This window comes from Dendropsophus ebraccatus, chromosome 13 (genome assembly GCF_027789765.1).
Source record: "Dendropsophus ebraccatus isolate aDenEbr1 chromosome 13, aDenEbr1.pat, whole genome shotgun sequence".
NCBI classification, from domain to species: Eukaryota; Metazoa; Chordata; class Amphibia; order Anura; family Hylidae; genus Dendropsophus; species Dendropsophus ebraccatus.
Window position 1 is genome coordinate 62,720,499 of NC_091466.1, and position 27,180 is coordinate 62,747,678.

Genomic DNA, 27,180 nt, shown 5'->3' on the forward strand with positions numbered 1-27,180 from the left:
TCGGCAGCAGTTATTGTCCTAAAAAACAACTTTTAAAATTGCAGCCCTGTGTCAAATTGAAGAGGCCTAGAGTGTCTGTGTCCTACGCTTGCACCGCCTCTCCGTCCCTCCTCCCCGCTCTCTACCATTAGGAATGCCCCAGGCAGGATTTCTCCTATTCCTCACCTGTCTGAACACTGCACAGGTGCCTTAACGATCCAACACGCGCAGTGTTCAGACAGGTGAAGAATAGGAAAAATCCTGCCTGGGGCATTCCTAATGGTAAAGAGAGAAGAGAGGAGGGACAGAGAGGCAGGGCAGGTCTAGGGCATACACACTCTAGGCCACGCCAATTTGACACAGGGCTGCAATTTTAAAAGTTGTCTTTTAGGACAATAACTGCATTACTGTTAGGGATGAGCGAACTGTTGGACTTTTGGTCCGACGGCATCTTCGCTCATCTCTAATCACTGTCGGCTGATCGTTGTTTTTCAACAAGATGAAAGATCAAGTTTCATGATAGCAGCAATATGCTGCCGATGCTCCTTGTAATAGGACCACTGCTATCTTCTATGGGCTGCATGGACGATCTTGGCCAGTGACCAATACTCCAACCTTATCTTGTTTCTATTAAGAGGGTCTTTCTCAAGTCTCTGGAGGGGTTTCGGCAGGGGACACCTATTTATGAAATAACCCTTGTTATTCCAATCCCTAATGTCAATGCAAAACCGGTTCCTGGCCTAGAAGAAAGCAGCAAGTCACATCTGGTTTCTATATAACTCTGCTCTGGCAAATTCATCCACTAGCGAGAGATAATTTTCCAATTACGAGCGCTCTCTTCCTTACAGTTTACTAGTCTAATGGGACAAACGGCAGACGTGGAGATCGCAAGTAAAGGATCTACGAGAGTGTAAAGTAACTTGAGATAGAGAAGGCAGGTTTGGTATAATGGCAGCATGATCTACCACATTGCTTATAATTTATATGCAGCAAGAGTCCTTATTATATAAAAGCTGCAGTGGGACATTTCCAATACAACGGCTACTGGAAGAGTTTCACTTACGTAACTGGTCAATTGATGTAGTTTTCACCATATTGGATCCAATTCCATAGTGGTTTAAAGTGGTTATCCAGCGCTACAAAAATATGGCCACTTCCTTCCAGAGACAGCACGACTCTTGTCTCCAGTTCAGGTGCATTTCCAATTAGGTTCCATTCACTGCAATAGAACTGACTTACAAAACCTACACCCCAACTGGAGACAAGAGTCGTGCTGTTTCTGGACGAAAGTGGCCATGTTCTTGCAGCGCTGGATAACCCCTTTAAATAACTTTTTTATAAATAGCTCCACACTTAACCAGAGAGGATAACACTTGGATCTGGAACTGCAGGGCTGTCTAAGCCTTCCAGCTCCCGTTCCCCTTTTCTGATCTAGCACTGCCGATAGAGAGCAGGGTCTATTCTTATTAGAATCTACCTTACCTTGGGGGGGGGGGGCGATTGCTCTACTAGTGGTTGTGGCAGAGAGGTGATACTAATATAACTTTATTAAAAATTTATAAAGAGTTCTTCACCCTTTAAAGTATGAATTGACTTTGAGAGATGATGGGAAACTCTTTACTCAGGAATGGGCAATGAATGGGCAATAGTTCATACACTGTGCATTAAAGGAGGAGTCCAGCCAGGGAAAAATGGCATGGGGGGGGGGGGGGACATAAGAAACGACATTAACTCACCTCTCCTGGTGCTTCGAGACCCCCACCAGCCTCCAGGATATCTTGTCACAACTAGAGATGAGCAAACCGGGTTTGGGTTCGGGTTCGAGTCGATCCGAACCCGAACGTTCGGTATTTGATTAGCGGGGGCTGCTGAACTTGGATAAAGCTCTAAGGTTGTCTGGAAAACATGGATACAGCCAATGACTATATCCCTGTTTTCCACATAGCCTTAGGGCTTTATCCAAGTTCAGCAGCCACCGCTAATCAAATGCCGAACGTTCGGGTTCGGATGGACTCGAGCATGCTCCAGGTTCGCTTATCTCTAGTAACGACCCGGCTGATGGACTGGCGGCTGAGGCAGTCAGTGACTGGGGCAGGACGCCGATATAGTCACTGATTGGCTGAGCAGGCTGTACACTGAGAGTTCACCGAGAAAAAAAAAAACTATACCACAGAGAAGAGATATTTTAAACTTCACTGAGAGGCCAGATTGCAGGTGACTGTGCAGAGTATTACTTTTTTTTTTTTTTTGCAGGAATCAATCTTACAGGCGATTTTAAAGAACTTTATAATTCGGTTTATTAGCTGAAAAATGTATTTTTTATCATGAAAAAACAGTTTGAAGCTCTCCCCCCTGTCTTCATGGTTCTCTATGGAGAGGGGAGGGGTGGAGGTAGAAAAGGCACCAAAACAGGACAATTTACAGATACATCACCGGCTATCTCCTCTGAAGTCAGCACTGACCTCTCTGACCTGTAAATAGCGGCTTTCACACAGTTCCCGCTGTGTAATCCTTTGTTCTCTGCTGGTGACTAATCTCCCTCCTCCGCCCCCCTCCCCTCTCCATAGGTTACACAGGGCTCGACTGATGTAAAAGAGTCAAGATTTCCTGATAATGAGCAGTGAATGAGAGAGAGAAGAGATTGGGGGACCAGGGGAAAAGTCTTTTTGAATGCAGACAATGGCAGATTTGCCTAATAAACCCAATTACAAAGTTTCTTAAAATTGTCTGGGCTATCGATTTCTGCAAAAAAAAAAAAAAAAAAAAATTTATATATATATATATATATATATATATATATATATATATATATATATATGAAATGACAGTGACACTTTAAAATATATAATTTTCCGCATTTTTTTTTTATTTTTTTTTATAGTGAAGAAACATTCTGTAGCAGATAAAGAACAAGAACTGATCTATATACCGTCTCCACGCATTGAACTCTAAGCTAGAAAGAGGAAACGGCTAATGTCAAAGATGACAAGAAGGCATACTGTAACGGGTCAACATGAAAGACTCTGGACCGACCACAACACAAGTGTGTAGACAGACGCCTGTATTCTTCACATTCAGCCACAGCTTGCTGCTTATTTGCACAGAATGTACAAGTTTCCACAGACTGAATCTGTTCTATTTTACTGATTCTCAATATTAGAAGCGATTATTGCTCAATGTGACATTTTGCATCGTTCTTCTTTGAAGGCATCATGTGGGGAAAAAGAAAAAATACAACTATAAGTATATATAAGGACTGAGCCAGTTTCACTTTACACCATGTTTGATAAATCTCCCCCATGATGTCCACATTACTGTCCGCCCCAAGGAGTAAAAAAAAATTCTCACTGTGCTGTATGCAGAGTGTACATGGCTGAATATACAACGGGCGGGAATACAGTTCGGTGAGGCGTAGAGATACTAGAGAATAATAAATTCCGCCTCTTTGACATCATTCACTGCCCAAATAAAGTTGTTTTCTTTTAATAAAAAAAATAAAAATATAGACAAAGGTATATTCTGAAAGTTTTCACTTTTACCTATCCAGCGGCACCGTCAGCTAAGTAGGCAGTCAAGGGGTCACAGATGCACTTTTAGGCTATGTTCACACTACATAAAACTACGGCCGTAGTCTGAGGTTTATGCCTTGGCTGCAATATATATGAACTACGGTCGTACAATGCACACTACGTATCAGACAACGGCCATTGTTTTCACGGCTCCGTGAAAAACGAACATGTCATTTATTTCCGGACGGTAATGTTCCAACTACGGCCGTGGATTTTAATGTGGCCGTGCACGGAATACTTATTTCTGCAAAATTGATTTTGAAATAAAAACATTTCTGTGTGGTTTATTGGGCTGGGTGCAGTATCCCAAATAAATGACCTGTTTCATTCCGCTCAGAAACAAGCTAGGAAGCAAAATTATACAACGGCCGTAGTTTCACGACTAGACCGTATGAGCGTATTTCTACGGCCGTAGTTTCAGGCGTACATGTCCAGGCCGAGTGAAAACGGCCGTAGATTTACTAAGTGTGAACATAGCCCCAAAGTGGTATAGTAAACAATAGTCTCTACCTTGAAGGGTCCATTTACACAGAAAGATTATCTGACAGATTATCTGCCAAAGATTTAAAGCCAAAGCCAGAAACAGACTATAAACAGAGATCAGGTCATAAAGGAAACACTGAGATTTCTCCTCTTTTCAAATCCATTCCTGGCTTTGGCTTCAAATCTTTGGCAGATAATCTGTTAGAATCTCTGTGTAAATGCACCATAAGGGTAAACAATTAACGACTAACAATAAACAATCGCAAACAAGATTGTTTATCGTTAACCTGAAATCAGGACTGGGGAGGAAGGAGACTGCGGGAATAGCCCTGGAGTGCGGATGGGTTCGGGTCGATCTGAACCCGAACGTTCGGCATTTGATTAGCTGGGGCTACTGAACTTGGATAAAGCTCTAAGGTTGTCTGGAAAACATGGATACAGCCAATGACTATATCCATGTTTTCCACATAGCCTTAGGGCTTTATCCAAGTTCAGCAGCCACCGCTAATCAAATGCTGAACGTTGGGGTTCGGACGGACTTGAGCATGCTCCAGGTTCGCTCATCTCTAGTAATGTCTAGTTTGTAGAATTGTCAGCCGCCGGCCACGCATTGCTATTACACATAATGATGCAGCCGGCCTAAAGAAACGATCATTTCCTCAGCTGAACGTTGTCTCTATTACACTAAGCGATAATTGGCACGATTTGGCCACTTATCGGTCCGGGTAATTCTCTGCCAGGAGCACCTCCTTTTCCGGGTTGAATTGCTTTTGCTTAATCTCCCCACCAGAATTTTCCCTTACAAATAAGAGGAAATCCAAGCACAAGATGGGATAGATGAATGCAATATAAAAGCCAGGAGCCATTCTCCACGCTTCCATTCCGTTACCTATATGTAGATTCCAGATGCACATGGAGGAGAAAACCCCTCATCATTTTCTATCTAGATTCATTTCCTATTGATATTACGCACATTTTCCCATGAACAGTCCAAACGGATGGGCCGCCAGTGTAATTGTGTACGTTTGTATTTTACATTCATTTCTGGTTAATAACAAGCAGATTCTTTGAGATTTCGGCTGACTGACGGCCAACCACCACAAGTCGGCTTTCATTTTCCATCTGCAGTAAAACTTTCTCCTCTGTACTAACCAGGCCTGTGTGACGGATCCCGACTATCCTCCCTCTAACAGCTCTGCTATTTATACCAATAGGAGATGACAGTCTTACGATTATGCCGGGAAAGCAATAAAACACATGCTCGCTACAAACATACTTGTACTGCCGTTGTGTAGCTAAATGTCAATGCACAAAACAATGGCAGAGAAACATTGTTGTATCCATTCCATTCTTACAGCTTTAGCCTAAAATACATACTTTGCTTTTATGGTCTCAACCATGAAATAAGCTGTAGGCCTGTGTTGGTTATTTAGAGTGGATCTGCCAGCAGCAATTCCTGTTCCAAACTGCTGATGCTCTTATATAGCTGTTAGGTCAAGGAGACACATGGTCCCATTCATAAATCCATCTGTGCTTCCAGAACGTAGAGAAATGCTTTTATGATTCTGTGAAAAGTGTCAAAGAGATGTTCCCAAGTTCCTACTGTGATGCCTTCTTGTTTCCCCTTTCTATCCTATCCCTGGAAGCGGAGGCCCAGGCAGGGGGAGGGGTGGGAGGGGGAGCGAGGATGTGTTTTAGCTCTCAGAACTTCAGTGGCTTGGGAACACCTCTTTAACACATTACCCAGAACAATAAAAGCATTTTTGTACATTATGGAAAATCAGACAGATATATATGAACCATGTGTCTCATTGACCTAAAAGCTATCTAAGGGTGCCTTCACACGTAACGGATCCGCAGCAGATTTCTCACTGCGGATCCCTGCCCTGTACACTCTATAGGCAGACAAACTCGCAGCGGGATGGACATCCCGCTGTATGTCAGCAGCACGCCCGGTTAACCCCCGGCCGCCGGAGCATGTACACCTGGTCCACGCTCCAGTGTCTTCACGTCCCGCTCAACCAATAAGTGCTGTGGTGGGGCAGCGCACTGATTGGCTGAGCGGGACGTGCCCGAAACCCCCGAAGCAAGCCGGAGCGTGGAGAAGGTGAAGTATACGCTCCAGCGGCCGGGGGTTATTGGGGCGGGATGTCCATCCTGCTGCGAGTTTGTCTGCCCATAGAGTGTAGAGGGCAGGGATCCGCAGCAGATCTCGCTGCAAATTTGCACCGTGAAATCCGCTGCGGATCTGCTACGTGTGAAGTTACCCTAAACGTGTCAGCAGTTTGGAACCTGAATTGCAGCTGGGAAGTCAACTTGGTATACAGAAAACCACCCCAGCAAAAAGTATGGAAGGTTTACCTTTAAAAAAAAATAAAAATGGTTGGCACGCCCAACTTGAGCATCCTCGAGTCCGATCGTTCGGCATTTAAATACCAAAAAAGTTGGATGCAGCCCTAGGGAGTAGCCATAGGCTGTATCAATGTTTTCCTGGACTCCCTAGAGCCGTATGCAACATTAGCCACCGGCATTCAAATACCAATTGGACTCGAGCATGCTCCAGTTGGGTTCATCTCTAGGCACAGCACATTGTAGCTGAATGTTTTGGAATAACCAAATCTACCTGGATCAAGCACAGGTTAAAAAAAAAACAACTTATGAAATCACTTGTCATCTTGTGATTTGCAATTAAAAAAAAAATAATACTGACAAAAGTATAAAAGTACAAATTAGTTTACAGGTAGAAGGGAAAGTGCTTACAGACCTTACTATGCTGTGAGAGTCGACTAATAGAAGGAAACGTGACCCAGAAAAGTGTTGTCAACTTTCCTTAATAGAAATTATAAGTAGAGATGGGCAAAACCACAGTAAGTTCAGGTTTGCCAAACCCTGAGCACTCGGGATTTGACTCCTGTTGGCTCTGGGACAGCCTTAACCTCCTCCTAGGTGGAAATCCAACACAGAGTGCTGAAAAGATGTTGGTTGTTCCAAGTCACCCGTGACTATGATTTGGGGCAAGATAAAAGGATAACCAATGGTTGACCAAGAAAGACATCAAAGCACCAAGACAAAGAAAAAAATTTACAGCAATAAGCATTGAAAAAGTAAAAACAAACAAAAAACAAATGGCTGAAATAATGAATGTGATAAAACGGTAAGAAACTATTTTTCCATAGCTAAACGAGAACCGGCACAAACACCTAAACAGATGACAAACAAGTCATAGTGGACTAAACAGAAAATCATTGTGGAGGATTAGATGTAAGGGTCCTTTTACACTTACCGATTTGTCGGCTACAAACGAGCGTGAGGAGCGTGATACCTTGACACACTGAGCAGCCTGGCTGCACAAACGATGCTTGTATCATTCATGCAGCCCTGTAAATAGATAGCACGGATATGTATATAGGATATACATAGAGGATATTTACATTTCTGTGCTGTCAGTTTCCAGATCACAAGCAGCAGTGTATACTTACCCTCTGCACTGCCTGTGATCTGGCATCGGTCCCTCCAGTCCTCCGGCGGTCAATCATTCTGGGGGAGGCAGGGCCTGAAGATAAAGCAGTGGCCGAGGACAAGAGAACCAGATCCCCAATCACAAGTAGTATGGATGGCATGTATACAACAGCTGGTCCTCAGCTGATCACTGCCACTTTCACACAGGCCGATTATCGGCCAAAAGAGTGTTTCTAGCAATGCTCCTTGCATATAATCGTCCCATGTTAATTGGCCCAGGAGATGCTTGAACTTTTACCGGGTGCCATTCTAGCGAAACAAAGATGACTAAAAGAAAACAATTACATTTCCAGGAGGCTGGCAGTCATCATTTATAGTCCCTGTGCAAGTGTATATAGATGATTTGGACACTTTTCTCATTCAATAGAGAATAATGGTGATTATTAATGCAACTCTGTACCCACAATCTGTCCCCGCCCAAACCGCTTGTACCTTCGGATAGCTGCTTTTAATCCAAGATCTGTCCTGGGGTCCATTCGGCAGGTGATGCAGTTATTGTTTTAAAAACGACTTTTAATCCGGCAGTGCTGTGTCTAACGGCCGGGGCTTACATTTGTATATGCATTAGGCTGGCACCACCTCTCTGTCCTTCCTCCCCGCCCTCTTCATCATTAGGAATGCTCCAGGCAGATTGCTTCCTATTCCCCACCTGTGTGTATAATGAACATGGGCTGGATCGTTAAGACACCTGTGCAAAGCTCAAACAGCAGTAAATGTTCCTGGATCATTCCTAATGATGAGGAGGGTGGGGAGCAAGGACGGAGAGGTAGTGCCAGCCTAATGCATATACAAATGTAAGCCCCGGCCGTTAGACACAACGCTGTAGGATTAAAAGTTGTTTTTAGGACAATAACTGCATCACCCGCCGAACGGACCCCAGGACAGATGTTAGATTAAAAGCAGCTATCCGAAGGTACAAGCGGTTTAGGGCGGTCAGATTGTGGGTACAGAGTCGCTTTAAAGGGGTTATCTTGGACTAGAAATAGTACAGCTACCTTCTTTCAAAAAAAAAAAAAGTACCACAATTGTTTACTCCTTCTGATCCCAGCAAAACGATGGGCAATGTGCAATTACACTGAGCGATTTGTGGAAAAAATGCGCAACTTGAGTGAACGAAATGTGGAATTACAGCGAGCGATCAACGATAATTTTAGGTTCACATCTTAGGGGCCTATTCTACGGAGCGATAATCGGCCAAATAGGAATAGGACCCTAAATCAACGATAAATGACATACGAACAATTTTTCAATTGTTGCCTGCAATTACACAGAACAATTATCATTTAAATTAGAACGATATAACGATTTTTCTGCACGATAATGGTCCCGTGTAATAGGGCCCTTACTGTACAATATTATTAAAGCTGGCCTTAGAGGAAAGATAGTTGTTGCCCAATATAAATTCCCCCATACACATTCATACCCTGCTGAGCATGCAGGTGATCTCAATAATAATAAATATATATATTACATAAAGATGATGATAATTAACAAACAAAAGAGACTGTACTTACCTCTCAATGATGAAGATTTTATGGAATCTGGAGCTGACACTATACATTAGCTCTTCATTCCTTTACTCCATAACCTGTTGGGTAATATTATGGAGGAATCAAAACGATTGCTGGTGGATTATTGCCTAGAGGAGAAATGGCTCTTCTACCACGCTAATACAGCCTAGGACTTCTGCACAAGAACCCAATGTGAACCTGGCTGACATCATATGGGGGCACTCCACAACCCACAGTGTTATAAGAAGGTCATAAGACGAGGTTCTGCCATTGTCACTGAAAGCAAATCTAGTCTTATGTGCAGACACATGTATAGGACTACATACCAGAGAGATGAAGCCTTCACAGCCATCAATGATTTATGGAGACTCATTACTGCCACCTCTGGGCACAAAAAAAACTTAGGAGAACCAATACAGGTAGCAATTTAGTAACCCAAAGCACTGGACAGCAGCAATTCACATTATCTTTAATTATCTATTAGAGACGAGCGAATGCCGACATCTTCGGAACGTGTGATGTGTAATGTATAGATGTATGTGATTACTGGCGTCGTTGATGCAGCCATAATCCATAGGCCGTATCAGTGGTTTTCAGGACTCCAAACTTGTTCAGTCACCGGTAATCAAATGCAGAGTTTGGGTTGGGACAAACCTAGGCGTGCTTTAGGATGGCTCATCTCTAGAGATGAGCGAACCGGGTTCGGATCGACTCAAACACGAACACGTTCAGTATTTGATTAGCTGGGGCTGCTGAACTTGGATCAAGCTCTAAGGTTGTCTGGAAAACATGGATACAGCCAATGACTATATCCATGATTTCCACATAGCCTTAGGGCTTTATCCAACTTCAGCAGCCACCGCTAATCAAATGCCGAAGGTTCGGGTTCGGATGGACTCAAGCATGCTCCAGGTTCGCTCATCTCAACTCATCTTCATTATCTATACATTACACATCAGACATTCCTGCTTCTAAAGCTCAAACCCAATGGATAAGAAATAAGCAGGAATGCGAAGGAGGCGAATAGCACTTAAAAGGATTAGTATGTATATACCGACATACAAAGTGCAAGTGGATTACAAACTCTTACAGTTGTGCCGACATAAAGCGCAACTCTAAAGACAAGAAATAAAGATATTTACTACGTGCTCTGATCTTGTCGTTTTTTTTGGATTTATATATTTGAAGAATTTGGGGAAGGGGGGGAAGAGTCTTTTGCGATCTATGGCCACTTTCATTTTTAGCTGCTTTTTTAAAGATTTTATTAACACGTTGGTAATTTTTAAAGGCTAAGGGTCCTTTTACACGCACAGATAAATCTCTTAGGCTGGGTTGACACCATATTTTTGCAATCTATTTTTTATCATCATTTTTTGCAAAAAACGGATGAAAAAAATATAACACATTTGTGTGCATCCGTTTTTCCATTATATAAAAAAGCATCAAAACGGATCCTTTTTTTAACGCACACAAAAGTAAGGTCAGCTACGTTTTTGTGTACGTTTAAAAAAAAAATCCATTTTGATCCATTTTTTTTAGAAGGCAATGGAAAAACTGATCAAAACAAAAACGGATTGCAAAAATGTAGTGTGAACCCAGCCTTAATCCCTTGTTTAGTAAATGACAAGTGATGATTTTTTATTTTAAACCGTAGACATTTAGACGAGATGATAAATTGCTATGGAAAGTCATTAATGCGATCGTAACTGCGTTTGTATACTGTGAATGTTTGTGATGAGTGTTTACACTGAAGCACTTCAGAACAATTAACAATGATTTTGAGGTCAGCTCAAAAGATGCGATCAGAGACATCTAAACGATTTTTCTTTCTTTCGATTGATCATTTCCACGTTTACACCAGATTATATCGAACAATTTAACAATGTTTTTGCACGATAATCGGCCAGTGTAAAAGGCCCTTAAGACTGACCCATGCGATTTGTATTTTTTGGAATGTCATTACTGCCAGTTTCCAGTTATCTATTACACCAGCATGCAGCTTAGCACTGCTCTGTGATCTGGCGTCTCGGGCAGGTGGGTCTGTGACACTGTCTGTGCCTGTCCCTGATCTACAGCCAGTCTCTAGGCCTACCAGCATCAAAAGCCGGCTTACGTTGAAATCCTGCACAGCTGAAAGCTGGCTGTCAATTATTCTGGAAGCGGTGGGGGCAGCCTAGAGATGAAGCAGTAGTGGGCACAGACAGTGTTACAGACCCAACTCTGTCAGCCTGAAATAAAGATGATCACAGAGCAGGACTAAAGATACCTACGGGATGCTTGTGTAATAGGCATCTGGAAGCCGGCAGCACGGATATATACACATCTGTGCTGCCAGTTTCCCCTTATTGATTGTGGTGGTCTCAACAAACAGACCTCGACCGATTAATACTTTGGATATGTCATAATTTTTCTCTTTTTTAAACATTAAGAGTACTATTTCATGGGTTCGATGGTGGCCCGATCAATAATTTAAATTAGCGACGATCTGCTAGATCGGCGCTTGTTTACTGGGCCTATTACACGGCCCGATAATAGTTTAGCAAGGGCTGCAGGGACATTGTTACTGATGTCCTTGCAGCCCTTGTTTAAACACCATACTTTACCTAAACATGTTGCAGGTATTCTCCTGCGCTCCTTCTTCCTTCCGATTCCACGTGCAGCAGCAACGGCCAGTCCTGGCCAGTGATTGGCTGAGCGGTCTATCAGCTAAGACAGGCCACGCCGTAGCTGCTGCTGCACGAGGGACAAGGGGGAAGAAGGAGTGCAGGAGGAGCCCTGCAACATGTCTAGGTAAAGCATGGTGCTTGTGAAATCACCAGTCGCTCGCCGCATATCGCTATTCCACGCAGCGAGGAGCGGTCAGTGCCCGATGAGTTTAGGTTTGAACCTAAATAAACGATCGGCTGATTGTAGTCTTTATTCTACGGAGTGATAATCAGACGAATAGAGCCAATTCGGCCGATTACCGCTCCGTGGAATAGGCCCCTAACACTTTACTTTCCCCTACAGTAGACTGCTAGGGGATAGTATCCAATGACAACAATTTCCAGTCATTTCACAAGCTCCTTTTTGCCTCCCAGAGGCGCAGTAATAATTACACAAAGGTTTGAATGAAAGACAAAAGTCGGTAGTTTCGGAAAAACATATCCTTAAGGAAAAGATGATTTGTTGCAATATCACTGTAAAAGTTTTATGGTTTGATCAACAGACCGACTGTATATGTTCCACTGCTTAAAAGGAGACAGAACACACACACACACACAAGCAAGTGAAGCGTGCAAAGAACACGGCTCACCAGGGAAGGCACAGGAAGTAGTAACACAGTATTTTGGTTTTATTCAGGATAGAAATGTAAGAATATAGTCTAAAATCTGCCAGAGGAGTATAATATGGAACATACTGAGAAAACTTGCTAAATACACTGTATTTGACCTTTAGAAAAAATTAGTAACTTTTTTTTTTTTTTATACAATTAAGACAAAAATGGAGAACAAAACCAGATCAGGGGCTAAAAAGTGAGGCGGAAAGCTGAGGGGGAAACCTCATTTCACTGCCCAAAACGGAGCATTGGTCCTTGGTAAATCTATTGGTCATAGTACAAATGCCCCCCCTGGTGCAAACTTACACGGCGTGTTCATAGCTCTGTACACCCGGCTCCAGGCTATGATCTTTAGCGGGCGCTTCCTGTGATCTGTTGACCCCTGAAGAGTATCTCACCTTGCACAAATAAACTTTTAGGTCATCCTTCAGGCTACAAATTAAATAAAAAACCAACATGTTTTCCTCTGGACTAAAAAAAAAAAAAAAAAAAAAAAAAAAAGGAATAAAAGACAATCGTGACCAATTAACCCCCGCGCTGCCAACTGTGCCTGCAACACATCATGGAGCGATTAGTAAGAGTCTCGGTGGACCGCAGCTTTGTTTCCTGCCGCTGAATGACAGGACTTGTTCCCTTTTGACCTCCCTCATAAGAAACTACATCTAAATGACTTTACCGTAGATTTTAGACCAAAGTTTGTGCATGTGTACACATTACCCATAGAACGTGTAATATCATAACAGATTAGCCCTCCGGAAATGGAGTTGCATGTCTTGCAGGCCTTATAAGCAGAACAATGTAATGCATAAAAATATAATAAAAGATGGAATGGCTCCTACAATGCGTAATCTGTTAAAAAGAAAAAAAAAAAAAAATCCAGGTGTCCTTGGGACATATAGGGGCCCCTTCTACACTGCTCCGATGGAGTGTCTTCATTAGGCTCTTAAGTTCTATGTGGGGGGATGCAGCCCAGAGGTATCATAAAGACTTGGAGTGATGCACACAACCAGATTGGATCGATGAACATTGTACATTCAACAACTAAGATCCGTTCCCTATGGTTTGTCTCTTTCAGCCGAGGGACAAACATGAAGTGCGACACAGCGTTGAGGTGTCAGAGAATGCTGACTCTCTCTCCCAGCGCCCTCATCTCAGCGTCTTCAGGTTCAAAAGATGGTGGGGGCAAAAGATGAGGAGGGTACTGAAGACAATGTTCTCCTGCGTACATCACCCAGCGGGGGTCATCACTTTCATGGGTAATGTAGCGTTCCCCGATCTTGCACTCCAGTTCGCGGAGATCCAGCCAAGTTTGGTAATCCTAGTTTTAAAAAAATAATTAAAAATTCATTACCTTCTCAGGATAGTTTCACATTTTGATGCACACACCGCCATTTCATTCTCAATGCAAGCTTATTTTGCAACAAGAAGGTGCGAAAAGGCCCCTATGGCTGTGTCGAGCACTGCAAGGCTGCTCAAGCCCTGGTCCCAGTACAGTAATGATACCAAGCCTCCCCATATGTCTATTTTAATCCATGTTAGCATTAGAATAGATGTTAGGTAAAAAAAAAATTGTCGATTCGGCCGATTATAGCTCCGTGGAATAGGCTACTAACAATTTATCTTCCCCTAGAGTAGACTGCTAGAGGATAGTATCCGATGACAACACTTTCCAGTGATTTCACAAACTCCTTTTGGCCTCCGAGAGGCAGGCTGCGGGGGCCCCGATCGCTTGTGCTGACAGGCACTTACCTCCGTGCTGTCGGTTCGGTGATCTATGTATAGAGTCTGCTCTCAGGCAAGCTCTATACATAGATCGCAGATAACACTGATCTATGCTATGCTATGGCATAGCATAGATCAGTACATGCAATCTATTGATTACATGTTTTACAGTGATAAAAAAGGTAAAAAAAAATAAAAAATAAAGGTCTAAAATACACCCTTGCCCATTATAAAAATAAAAAAATATAAAAAAATAAACGTATTACATAACGTAGTGTGCAGTATTGTGCGATCTATTAAAATATAACATTATTGTTCCCGCACAGTGAACGGCGTAAACTAGAAAACACACCAGGATTGCTGATTTTAATAAATTATACATAAAAAAAAATTAATAAAAAGCATTAAAAAAATTTCTGTTACACCAATATGATATTAATAAAAACTAGAGATCATGGCACAAAAAATGACACCCCAACCAGCCCTGTAGGTCAAAAAATAAAAGCGCTATAGCGGGGAGGAACATTGCATTAATTTGACTCAGACTTTTGTGCATCAAAGGGCTCTGTCTTGAAGGGGTTAAAAGTTAAAGTGACACTGTCATCTCCTTTTTGCATTCTGACCTCTCTACACAAGTGTAAAGGGTAAATTTAGCGGTTTTCATATCTTATTACTTTTAACTTATTACTTTTATTAAAAAGTCATCTTTTATCATCTGCGGATTGTGTTAAGTGGGCGGGGCCTCGCGGCATTAGCACCACTTGGCCCAGCCCGCAATGCCACAGTTGGCCCCGCCCCCTCGCCGGCCATTGGAACAGGCTGGCCAAAAGGTCTAGACCCTACCCCCCTTTACGTTGGCCAACCAATGGGGCGGGGCCAACTGTGCCGTTGTGGGCGGGGCTAAGGGGCACTAATTCCACGAGGCCACGGCCACTTAATACAATCTGCAGTTGATAAAAGGTCACTTTTTACTTGAACAAACACCATGACGTATGATATGAAATAAGGTATGAAAAACGCTAAATTTACTCATTACACCTGTGTAGAGATGTCAGAATGCACAAAGGGGGTTACAGTGTCACTAAAAAAATTCAGATATTTTCCACCAGAATACCCCTTTAAAAAAAAATGTTACAAAAGAGGACCGTAAACATCTTCAATCGCCCTAGGCCTTAGGATGCATAACACAGCACCTGTGCAAGTGCTCCGCTAGAGTGGGGAAAGGCCTTTTACCTTGTACTTTGAATGCTGTAACAAGCCAATAAGTCACACTGCTCACCTGTAACCAGGGGTGGTTTAGGGTTTTGTCCACACTGTAACGCTTCCTCATCTTTACTTGCAGAAGATTGTTAATGAGGTCAATGGCTAGAAAACATGGAAAAAAATATGATATTTATCAGAAATATCAGAGGAAGTTTCAGACGTCCATTTAGTGTTTCCAGGAGAATCCCTAATTTTGTTCCATAAAAGGGATTATCTAGGCCTGATAAATTGCTGTTTATACGGGCAGTAGGGCTCAAGTGATCACTAAAGGGTTTTTTTCAATTTAAAAATACTTTAAAAATAATTGTCCTATACCCAGATGCACCTGCGGCTCCATTCACTCTCTATGGAGCCGCCAGGGAAAGCAGAGTATGGCACTCGGCTCTTTCTGGCAGGGGTTGATGTCACTCGACCATTGGGTTAATAACAAAGGAGTAAGATCAACGATGGAGAGGATCCCGGAGGAAAACGGAGGTCAGACCGCCCCCAAGATCTCATAGTCCTGTGGATACGTGACAAGTAAATTTAAATAGACAAACCCCTTTAATTTTGTGTTATTTATTTCCGGATATCAGTGTGAAGCAATCTGTATTTATTCCACCATTTCTGGCGAGACGCACTCACCATCAGATGATGTTTCTCTCCAGGGATGTGGTGGGTACATGAAGGCTGCGTTCTGGATTTGATCATGAATGTCCTCATCTTCATTGAAAGGAAATGTCCCGCTCAGGCTGACATATATGATCACCCCAACAGACCACATGTCCAACGAGCGGTTGTAGCCCCGATTCCTCAACACTTCAGGAGCCAAGTAGGCGGGAGTCCCGACCACAGAGCGCCGAAAAGATTTTTCTCCGATGATGCGCGCAAATCCAAAATCACAAAGCTTAACCTAAAATGTACATTATAGGTAATAAATGTTAGTTATGAGTATATAGTGTACACCTATACTGCTTCACCGCCCCCCACCCCCCCCAGGATACTTTTAGGTGTCCTAAATAACTACTATACACAGCTTGACAAGCAGCTTTGTGGCGGCCTAGTCAACCAGACCCCCAATCTCTGCCCCTCACCTGCTGCCAATTTAAAGGCAAAATATTTCTCCATGTAATAAAGGCAACGATCATCCGAAGAGCAGATCGGCTGATTGTTGTCTTAAAACATACTGAAAAATCATCTGCCGCTGACCATGCATCACCGTGTGTAATAGTGATGCATGGCCGACAGCTGATGATACTGGGACAAGGATAATAAATTTTATACTTACATGTCCATGCTCCCCTGTTGTCCTGCAGCCTTTACCCAGAGTTTCCTTCTCCTCTCAGCCTCTGCTGACACTTCTGGCCCTGTCTCTTCAGTGACAGGCCACTTAGCCAATCACTGGCTGCAGAGCTATCTCGCTCAATGATTGGCTGAGCAGCTTGTCACTGAAGAGAAAGGGCCAGAAGTGTCAAAGGTGACTGCGGGGAGCAGAAAACACAGAACACAGCAAGGTAAGTATAAACTTTACTATTTTCTATGTGAAAGCATGGGCTGCACGGACATTGCTAACGATATATGTACAGCCCTTGCTACACAATCGTTGAGCTGTGTAATAGGCTCAGTAAGTCATTGGTGCTTACTTACACTGCCTCATTGGGCTGTGTAATACAGCCGTGAGGGTGTGTTCACATGTAGTGAATATGCTGCAGATATTATGCAGTGTTCATCAACCTAAATAATTGAACATAGTATTAAGTCTGCAACAATCTGAGCGTGCCCTCAAAAGTGTCCCTAGGTCCCCCCTCCCTCCTCTCTCTCTCATCCACTGCTCATTATCAGGAAATCTCCACTCTTTTACATCAGTCTGCCCTGTGTAATCTATGGAGGGGGAGGAGGGAGATTAGTTGGCAGCAAAGAGCTGAGAACAAAGGATTACACAGTGGGAACTGTGTGAAAGCCGGCATTCAGAGGTCAGTGCTGACTTCAGAGGAGATAGCCTAGTGATGTAGCTGTAAATTATCATCTCTTTGTTGTTCTGTTTTGGTGCCTCATTCTCCCTCCACCCCTCCCCTCTCCATAGAAAACCATGAAGACAGGGGGGAGAGCTTCAAACTGCTTTTTCATGATAAAAATGCATTTTTCGGCTAATAAACCCAATTACAACGGTTCTTAAAATCGCCTGCACTACTGATTTCTGCAAAAAAATTTAAACAGTGAAAGTTTAAAGTGTCTATGTCACTAAAAAAGAAAAAGATTTGATATATCCTAAGGACAAAAGTTATACTCAATTGAGGCCTGGTGTTCAGACCCCTACCAATCACTATTTAGAGTTAGGAGAAGCACGCGGCTAAGCTCACTGCCATCCGTAGACGCTCTACAATGGAGAACGTCAAGATGGAAAATGCAGCAATTAGCAAATGCATTGGCGTTACAAAGCCAGCTATTCAGTAACTGTACAGGTGATCATAGTGCCAATGCCTGATGTCACCGAGCAGCTCCAGCCACAATGAGGTTATTCCAGCACTGTTAGCATTTCCATTATGAAAAGCAAATGAAAGCATGTACGTATGCCATACAACAATCATCCACAACGGCCTATACAAGGTGGAATGACATCCATGTAAAAGTTGCTTTCCATATAATAATGGTACAATGAGACCGATCTATTTCATAACCTCTGAAAACCACTTGTGTTGTGCACGGACAACAAAATGAGAACTACTGGCTAAGTGGACAGATATTTCCATCCATCGTTGTAAGTAAAACAAGCTCCTTTCATCATATAGGAGTGCGCCAGTCCTTTAATCTGACAGCGCCCTGTGCATTACCTGAGGAAATGGATCCGCAGACGCCAGCAGCACGTTCTCCGGTTTTAGGTCACAGTGGACGATATTTTTGAAGTGAAGATGTCGCAGAGCTACTAAGATCTAAAAAGCAACAAACAGGTTAGATTTCCCAGCATCTAATAACATTCTGATATATACGTAGCCCGTTGCGGCAATGCTCACCTGGGTGACCAGGAATTTGGTGATGCGCTCGGGTAACCTTCCCTTTTCACTGGACAGGATCATCTCCAGCATATCCCCGTGCAGCTTCTCCATCACAACGAATACTCTTTCTGGAGTCTCGAACATACACTCCAAGTTCACCACTCCCCGATGGTGCAGGTTCTGCAGATTACATACATGGGAGTACTGTAATGCCCATCTATATTTGCACATTCACTTCCTATTATTTTATCACAGTCTTGGCACTCTTTAACCTTCTAGAAAATGCATGCCAGAATTATGTGTGTAAACACATTTCTTTGGGATTTCAACACAGACAATAACTTATGGATCACAGGGTTAGTGCTGCGATTATGTAACTATTGTACAATGCGGAAGATAGAGACGGGATGGGGAACCTCCAGCCCTCCAGCTACAATTCCCATCATCAACTCTGTAACTTTTAAAAGTTTATAAAAGTTTCAGTATAACCTCTGCTCTTCATTAGGAGTCCAGTGGGTGGCCTTACTCACTGACTGACAGCCTCCCTTGTACAAGTGTACATACAGCAGTAAAAGGGGAACTCCATTGATCCCATATAAAAAAGATGTACACAGAGTATATAGGTGCACTTACCGACCCCCCCCCCCCTCCAGTTTGATTGACACCTTTCCCGCTTGTCTACCCTGCTTCGAGTCCCAGATTCAAACTTTTACAAATGATCCTAGTATTACATCATAGCAAGGAAACTACATCTCCCAGCATGCATTGCACCTCAGAGCCAACCGCCAGGTACCCACCCCTGTCTTGTAGTATCTGCCCAGCACTGAAACAACTGTGTCTCTTTTCTCCTATACTACAAGGCTGTTGTTTCCCTGCCCCTTGTTGAGGTGCTCACTGATTGGTGTGATGTCAGTGATGGGCGGGGTTACGGATGAGGTGCTACAGCTTGCCTGGCAAAAGGAGACAGAGATCATGTGACCTCTGCCTCAGAAGGGAGGGAGAGGTCAGAGGAGTGGAGACAAAGCGGACCAGGAAGTGAGGATTCTCAGCAGCTTTAGGGTGTGAGTCAGGACGTGCTGAAGACAAACAGCCCAATTCATGTAAAAGAAACCTATTACACACAAGTTTAAATTATGGGTGGGAATTAAAAAGGGTTAAAGCTTTATAAATTGGAGTAAATTGGGATCACCCACCGAACACCAAAGTCCAGAATGAGCAATAATATAAATTACTTGTTATACTCCAGTCTTGCTACCAGTCTACTTGGCTAATTCTCTAAACATGGCGGCTACACACCTGACTGCATCATCAACTTTGAGCTTATTTTAAGAAAACTTTGAGACTTTTAAGCTTCTAATGACTGAGAAGAAACAATTATGAAATCCTTTTAAATTTGCTTTAAAGCTTTTTAAGTTTTAAAGGGAAAAATATACATTCTATTACACGCACCATAGGGCTACTCAAGCTGGATTTCTAAGGCGGGTACGATTACAAGTACAGCTACACATGAGCAGACATACCATGTAACAAGGCTTGGCCCCCTGTAAGTTAGAAGCACTAAAACAACTAAAGTTGTGATATAATTAAAACTGTACAACACCGCAGGTGCAAACATCCATTAAGAATGAATGAGAGTGTATTGTGCCACCAATGACGCTATCACGTGTCACACGGCAGGTGTGAATGATCCTTCACAAACTGTATATTAGCCAGGGACAAATCGCCATTGTTAGGCTTCTCAGATGTCCAGCCTAAATGGAAAATACGGTGCGGCACAGCGGTAGTCTTTGTTCTGCTATGACACTTCATGCATAGAAATAAAAGGTTAAACATGGGGCTTTATCATATACTGACTAGAAAGGTCTCAGTGGAAAAACAGCTGTCTGAACCTGCTAATATTTCACAGGCAACAGCATTTAAAGGCGTTTTTCAGGATAAAACAATTGATGGCCTATCCATCAATAGTTGATCGTTTGGGTGCCAACACTTGACTTCCCGCCAATCAGCTGTTCAGTGGCCGCACTACAGGGAGAATTGGCACAGAAGACGCTGGCTCTGTTCCTTGTGTAGCAATGCTGGTGGCGATGACTGATCAGCTGGTCAGCAGGGGAATCTCCAGAAAGCACTGTGGAATCTGTTGGTGCTATACAAACAAATATATATATATCATTATAGTGCCTGTGGATTGGCTATCAATTGCTTTATCCTGGAAAGATGAGGGAGGATGCATAGATGAGGAAAGCACCAAGGTGTTAAAATAAACACCACATCTGTATAATAGTCAAAAAGGAAAAAAATAACCACTCAGCACCAATATACCTAAAGCACTGAAGGCTGCATCAAAGAGAGTAGCGCAAAGACTACTACTAATGACTAGGTGTAGCCTGGAGACGTGTGCACTATGCACGTCCTCTACCAAGATCTGTCTGTGCAAAATGGATGGACGTCTACACAAAGTCTATGGGTCCGAGTCCTGCACAGAGCGGTGAGAAGCAGTGCTCAGTCGTGTGTTTCTCCCACCTTCTTCTAGCGTCTGGTGGGGGTCTGAACACTCAGACCCCAATTGATCAAAATGTCTGTCTTCCTCACAACATGGTAAAAGTTTTTAAAAGTGACAGGTAAACTTTAACACAGTGTTCAGTTTCTCCAACAGATGTGTGCATAATACTGGATCTTAAACATGATTTCCACTTCAAGGAAATAGCTAAAACGCTGGGGCTCCTTGCACTGTCACTACCAATAGTAGAGCAAGGACAAGTACTGGTAAAGAGTAAGGAGGCTGCAACACTCACTTACTAGCCAAGGGGCCAGGTGTTTTGACTCCTGCCAATCCGAGACTAGTTCTTATTTTAAGAAGTCAGATAAGCTATGATACCTGGACAGTGCTCACCGTCATTACTTTTCCAGAACCCCCTAAGCAAGTGAGAGCCGTCACTTTTACATTCAATCTGCTCAAAGATGCTTGGCAAAGCAAACCCATCTCCAGCCAGAACATACTCGCCCCTATACCAAGTGTCTAAGAGGTAGGAATTGCATGGCACGCTGTTTACCAAAGCCAAAAGAGAAGCCAAGTTCTCGTCTTAGAAACCACAAAGATGATGTAACATGTATGAAATCCTACGTTCAAAAAGCAAAGCGCTACTTCTCTGCAGAACAGAATTGTGCATCTTCAGGAATTCACAGAAAAGCAGAAGTGTCTCGGTTATCAGTTACTTGAGAGCCCGGAGCTGCTGCTCACATACAGTACTATGGTCGACGGCTTTGTGGTCTGTGATCAAGGAAGTGGCTACAGATACACGGTGCAGAATACAATGAAGTTTCAGCTACTCATCCAGCACCATACACATCCACCGATGCTCCAGCCTCGTACACCGGGGCCGCACTGATTTGGGTGCCTGAAGCAACCTCACAGCTCCGTACACCAGGGAAGGGATAGTGAATCGCACACTGTAAGCTTACAGAGTTCCACTGAACTTTTAGTGCTTGGAGGGATTGTAGAAAGAAGAAAACACATGGGCATGCTTTTAACCCCAGAAACAATGCCCTTCTTGTCTACCGCCCGTGCTCGGGAGTGGAATTGAATCCATTGACTCTAACCTATATTATCCTGTGAATTGTCTGTAATGATTTTATTAAAGTAAACCTGTCACCCGGTTTGCCAGGATGAAGGCCGCCCAACCTCCCGCTAGAGCACCAGATACTTACCCCATCTCGCCAAGTCCCGTTCCTGGAGCCGGTCCCGGGACGGAGCTGTCATTCTATATGGGCGTCGGACTCATCTCAGCAGCGTGCGCCGGGCTTCCGATGTGAATATCTCAGTCCCAGGACTTGGAGAGATGGGGTAGGTATCCGGGGCTCTAGCGGGGGGGTTGGGCGGCCATCACCCCAGCACGGGGGGTGACAGGCTCCCTTTGAGTATTTTACTTCTAAAAGTCAGCACTCTCCAGCTCTTGCAAAACTTCATCTCAAATGCGTCTGTCAATGCATGATGAGATTTGAGGCTTTGCAGTAGCTGGAGAGCAAAAGCCGATATATAATAAATATATCTATATATATATCTATATATATATATATATATATATATATATATATATATATATATATTAATACAATTTTTTGATACCTGTAAAATGGCAACTTCGTTCCGCAACTGGCTCTCCTGTTTTGTAGGAAAACGCAATTTATCGATGATTTTAATAGCCACATCCCGGCCAGTCTTCCGATGTTTACCTACAGTAATAAGAACACACACAAAGCAAAATCAGAAAACTCTAGTTAGCATGAAATATTACGGTATATATACACCATAATGTATGACCAAACCGTGTTAGGCATACCTCCATATACAATTCCAAACTGTCCTGACCCAAGAACCTCATCAGGGAAAATCTGATATACTGAACTAATGTCCTGGAAGAAAAAAATAATAATTTGTTAACTGCTCTAATATACTAGGATTACATATGAAACATGAAATCTACTTGGCCCTATAACTAGAGATGAGCGGAATTATCGAATGTTCCAGTATGCGCAAACCAGAACAATCGGCATTTGAATACAATAGACAACAGTAAAGTCTATTCTAACACTAACATGCATTAGAATAGACAAATTTAAGGCTCAGTATCTATATGTAACAGTATAAGGAGCAGAGTTGGAGCAGCCCTGCAGTCCCCAACACAGCCATTGGTGGCAGCAGAGGGACAGTGTCACCTCTGGCAATCAATGTAAAAAAAAAACTATGTATACATTTTTTAAACAAAGTTATACAACTTTATTAAAGAAATGTATAGCAACCATAAAAATCCCCCCCCCCCCCCCCCCCAATGGCAATACCAGACAGAGGATTACACTACAAACTGCACTGGATCTCAGCCCCCCAATGTGCAATAGGAAGCAACCAGCTGGTCAGATTTCTGTAAAGGATATGCATGCAGAATTTGAGCTGTGGTGCCGATGGTGCATCTGCAGCATGTCACTTTATGTTGCAGATACATTTTTGTATTTATTGTTGATAATCCCTACTGACTTCAATGGGGATGTCAAAATCCCACTGTTGCTGATTCTGCTTCAGATCCACAGCAAAAGTCACAACTGTGGATTTTAATATAGTGACATAATCCTAACATGGTTCCAAACAAAAAAAATTGCCCACAGTACTAAAAATAACAAGAATTATGCACCAACACTTGTTAGCTCTTTTATACCTACCACATTCTCCTGCACCTCGCAGTTAGACACAGAAATGCTCATCGATACATCTCCTGAAATGAAAATATAACTCATTGGACGTCTATTAGGATTCATGGCTCACCCAAGAATTTTAGCTACAGAATATTTACTGTCACAAATAATAACAAAACTTTTGAAATGTCACACAAACATGTCAAAAGTTTTTATTGGTTAGGGTGTAGGTGTTCAGATCCACATTCTCATTGCTGTACTATAGGGTAGTTAAGAGGGTATCCTGGTAAAAAAAAAAAAAAAATTACTATGGAGCCTGACTCTTGCAATGTGACAGGTAAAGCAGTGAGTTGAGGAATAGAGCACTTAAAAGGGGTACGCCACTGAAGAAATATTTTTTTTTATAATCACCTTTTTTTTAAGAAAGTTATATAGATTTGTAATTTACTTCTATTATAAAATATTAACTCTTCCAGTACTTATCAGCTGCTGTATGTCCTGCAGGAAATGGTGTATTCTTTCCAGTCTTACATGTTGCTCTCTGCTGCCTCCTCTGTCCATGTCAAGAACTGCCCAGAGCAGTAACAGATCCTTATAGAAAATCTCTACTGCTCTGGAAGGTTGCTGCCATAGACAGAGGTGGCAGGAAAGAGCACTGAAGAGAATACACCACTTCCTGCAGGACATACAGCAGCTTATGAGTACTTGAAGGATTGAGATTTTTAAAAAGTAACAAATCTACATAAATTCTTTCTGAAATCAATTGATTTTAAAGAACTTTTTTCTTCTTCGGAGCACCCCTTTAAGTAAGGCTCTAAGTATGAGTCAGGCTCCATAGTACAACTTTTCATTATATTATATTGCTGAAACAGAAATACCATTTCTACCTGGGGGATTCATTTTAGCATCTGTACTGTGTCTCTGCACAGATGCAAAACAAATACACAAGAATGGAAAAAATCCACATCCACCATCCAATTACTTTTCAAACATGATGTGTAAGATGATAGAAGATGGACAATGACATACTGTGTTGGCTGCTTCCTCCGTTTGCTCCCTTAGGATTGACTGGCATCAGAGCGTGCTGTATGGCTATTTCCCACATACGAGCCACTTCCAATCCCACTCCGCTGTTCACGACCACATTATTTCCAATCTCGGGTATGACGGGCTGGGAGAGGCTTTCCCCCACATAATATACAATATTGGCAGTGGTGATCTCGAAGCAGTGAGGGTTAGAACCAGCGGGGAGCTGGGACAAGTTTTTAGCGGGTTCCAGGCAGAGAATCTCGGAAAGGGGAATTTCCTGCCAAAAAAAATGAATGTGTAAGATTTCATAAGGTTAAAGAAACTAACAAAAATGTCTGGTTCAAGTAAAAGTCTAAAGTTCTGTAAAGCTGCCACCAACACAGTGAAACCAATTATTTAAAAAAAAAAAAAAAAAAAGACAAAGGGATATTCCATTTCAAAACACTTATCCCCCTATATACAGGATAGTGAATTGTCTGATCATAGGCCGGACCCAAGCTGAACCTCAGAATAAAAGGGTAAGTCTTACACACGCACTTTGCCACACCATTCATTATTTATGGAGGTGCTGGAGATCAGAATAAAGCACTCTGCCGGCCGTGAGAGCCCCACCGGGCTCCGGGATCTCCAGAGCTGACATGTCATGACCCGGCTGATAGACTGGCTGCTCAGCCAGTCACTGACTAGGGAGGGATGTCGCTCCAGTCACTGATTGGCTGAGTAGCCATTCCATTAGTCTGGACAGGCCTCCCCTACCACCAGGCCTGCATTTAGAGTTCATGCTGCCCTAGGCACTTTGCACGCAGAGGCGCCCCCCCACACACACCGTTACTGTACATGCATGGTATATACCCTGGCACTTGGGTGCCGCTCTGCTTGATGCCCGCTGTTCTCATCAAACAGACGTGATGGAGGGAGGAAGGAGGCCGGGGACGTCTTAGTTTGGGGACTGGTTCTGTCCAGTGTCGGACTGGGGTACCTGGGGCTCACCAATATACAACCAGTGAGACACGACATGCTGACCCGCTCCTTTCCTGAATTCATCTGTATCTGTGACAAATCTCAGAACACCCTCCATTTATACAGCTCTCAGGGTATGCTGGGAGTTGTAGTCTCTGAGGACAACCCTGTAATAAATCACTGTGTGCAGAGTCTCCTGGTGGCTGCAATCTGTGGGTGACAACCATCAGCCCTGAAGGTCCAGTAATACATCTGTCTACAGCCGCAGTTATCATAGGATTGTACTACTGTACTACAACTCCCAGCATATCCTGAGGGCTGCAGACTGTCAGTACATGCTGGGAGTTGTAGTGCCTGCAGCTGTTGTAGTTGGGTCCTAGGTGCATTATACACTGGATGCTTTGTGGCACATAAGAATACATAGATCTGTGGGGGCTCAGTGCAGGGAAGTGACCCCAGAACATCACTAACAGGGGATAGAACAAAAACATCTCCCCCTATATCTTATTAGTGATGTTCTGGGGTCACTTCTATATACTGAGCCCCCACAGATCTATGTATTATTATATGCCACAAAGCATCCAGTGTATAATGCACCTAGGACCCAACTACAGCAGCTGCAGGCACTACAACTCCCAGCATATCCTGAGGGCTGCAGACTGTTCTGGGAGTTGTAGTGCCTGCAGCTGTTGTAGATGGGTCCTGGAGGCGTTGTGGGAGATCAGAATACATAGATCTGTGGGGGCTCAGTGCAGGGACGTGACCCCAGAACATCACTAATAGGGGATAGGGGGAGATGTATTTGTTCTATCCCCTATTAGTGATGTTCTGAGGTCACTTCCCTGCACTGAGCCCCCACAGATCTCTGTATTCTGATCCCCCACAAAGCCTCCAGTGTATCATGCACCTATGACTCAACAACAGCTGCAGGCACTACAACTCCCAGCATTTACTGACAGTCTACAGCCCTCAGGATATGCTGGGAGCTGTAGTGCCTGCAGCTCTTGTAGTTGGGTCCTAGTTTAAAAGTTTGCGCTAGTGTACTGTAGTGACCGCAGGGCTGTGTCAGTACACTACCGCAAACAATACACTGACCCATTGAGACCCCAATGGTACACAGGCTCTGCACACTATAGAAGTGATTACAGTGCAGTTACTAATGACTCACAGGTGCCGTCTTCTCAAATTGCCGTCGCTCACTTTTTGCTTTCTTCTCCATATGGCGCAGCATCATGAAGGCTGGGGTCAGGGGAGACGCTGAGGGTTAGGTGGAGAGGCTGGGGGGACAGGGGAGAGGCTGGGGGGGCAGGGGAGAGGCTGGGGGGGCAGGGGAGAGGCTGGGGGGGCAGGGGAGAGGCTGGGGGGGGGCAGGGGAGAGGCTGGGGGGGCAGGGGAGAGGCTGGGGGGGGTTAGGTGGAGAGGCTGGGGGGGGTTAGGTGGAGAGGCTGGGGGGGCAGGGGAGAGGCTGGGGGGCAGGGGAGAGGCTGGGGGTTAGGTGGAGAGGCTGGGGGTTAGGTGGAGAGGTTGGGGGTTAGGTGGAGAGGTTGGGGGTTAGGTGGAGAGGTTGGGGGGGCAGGGGAGAGGCTGGGGGGCAGGGGAGAGGCTGGGGGTAGGGGGAGAGGCTGGGGGTTAGGTGGAGAGGCTGGGGGTTAGGTGGAGAGGCTGGGGGT

General features: G+C 43.7%; 1 protein-coding gene across 1 annotated transcript in view; it reads right to left on the reverse strand.

Moving 5' to 3' along the window:
- Positions 1 to 12,374: 12,374 nt before the first annotated feature.
- Positions 12,375 to 27,180, reverse strand: part of PRKD1 (protein kinase D1) — a 95,120-nt gene continuing 80,314 nt past the window's right edge. Inside the window, exons 9-17 of the mRNA XM_069950171.1 lie at positions 24,551 to 24,827; positions 23,549 to 23,601; positions 22,675 to 22,747; positions 22,461 to 22,567; positions 18,356 to 18,517; positions 18,176 to 18,274; positions 15,990 to 16,257; positions 15,382 to 15,467; positions 12,375 to 13,698 (exon numbers count right to left, since the gene is read on the reverse strand). Coding sequence (XP_069806272.1) covers positions 13,495 to 13,698; positions 15,382 to 15,467; positions 15,990 to 16,257; positions 18,176 to 18,274; positions 18,356 to 18,517; positions 22,461 to 22,567; positions 22,675 to 22,747; positions 23,549 to 23,601; positions 24,551 to 24,827 — 1,329 coding nt within the window. The 3' untranslated portion in view covers positions 12,375 to 13,494. The remainder of the gene's footprint in view (positions 13,699 to 15,381; positions 15,468 to 15,989; positions 16,258 to 18,175; positions 18,275 to 18,355; positions 18,518 to 22,460; positions 22,568 to 22,674; positions 22,748 to 23,548; positions 23,602 to 24,550; positions 24,828 to 27,180) is intronic.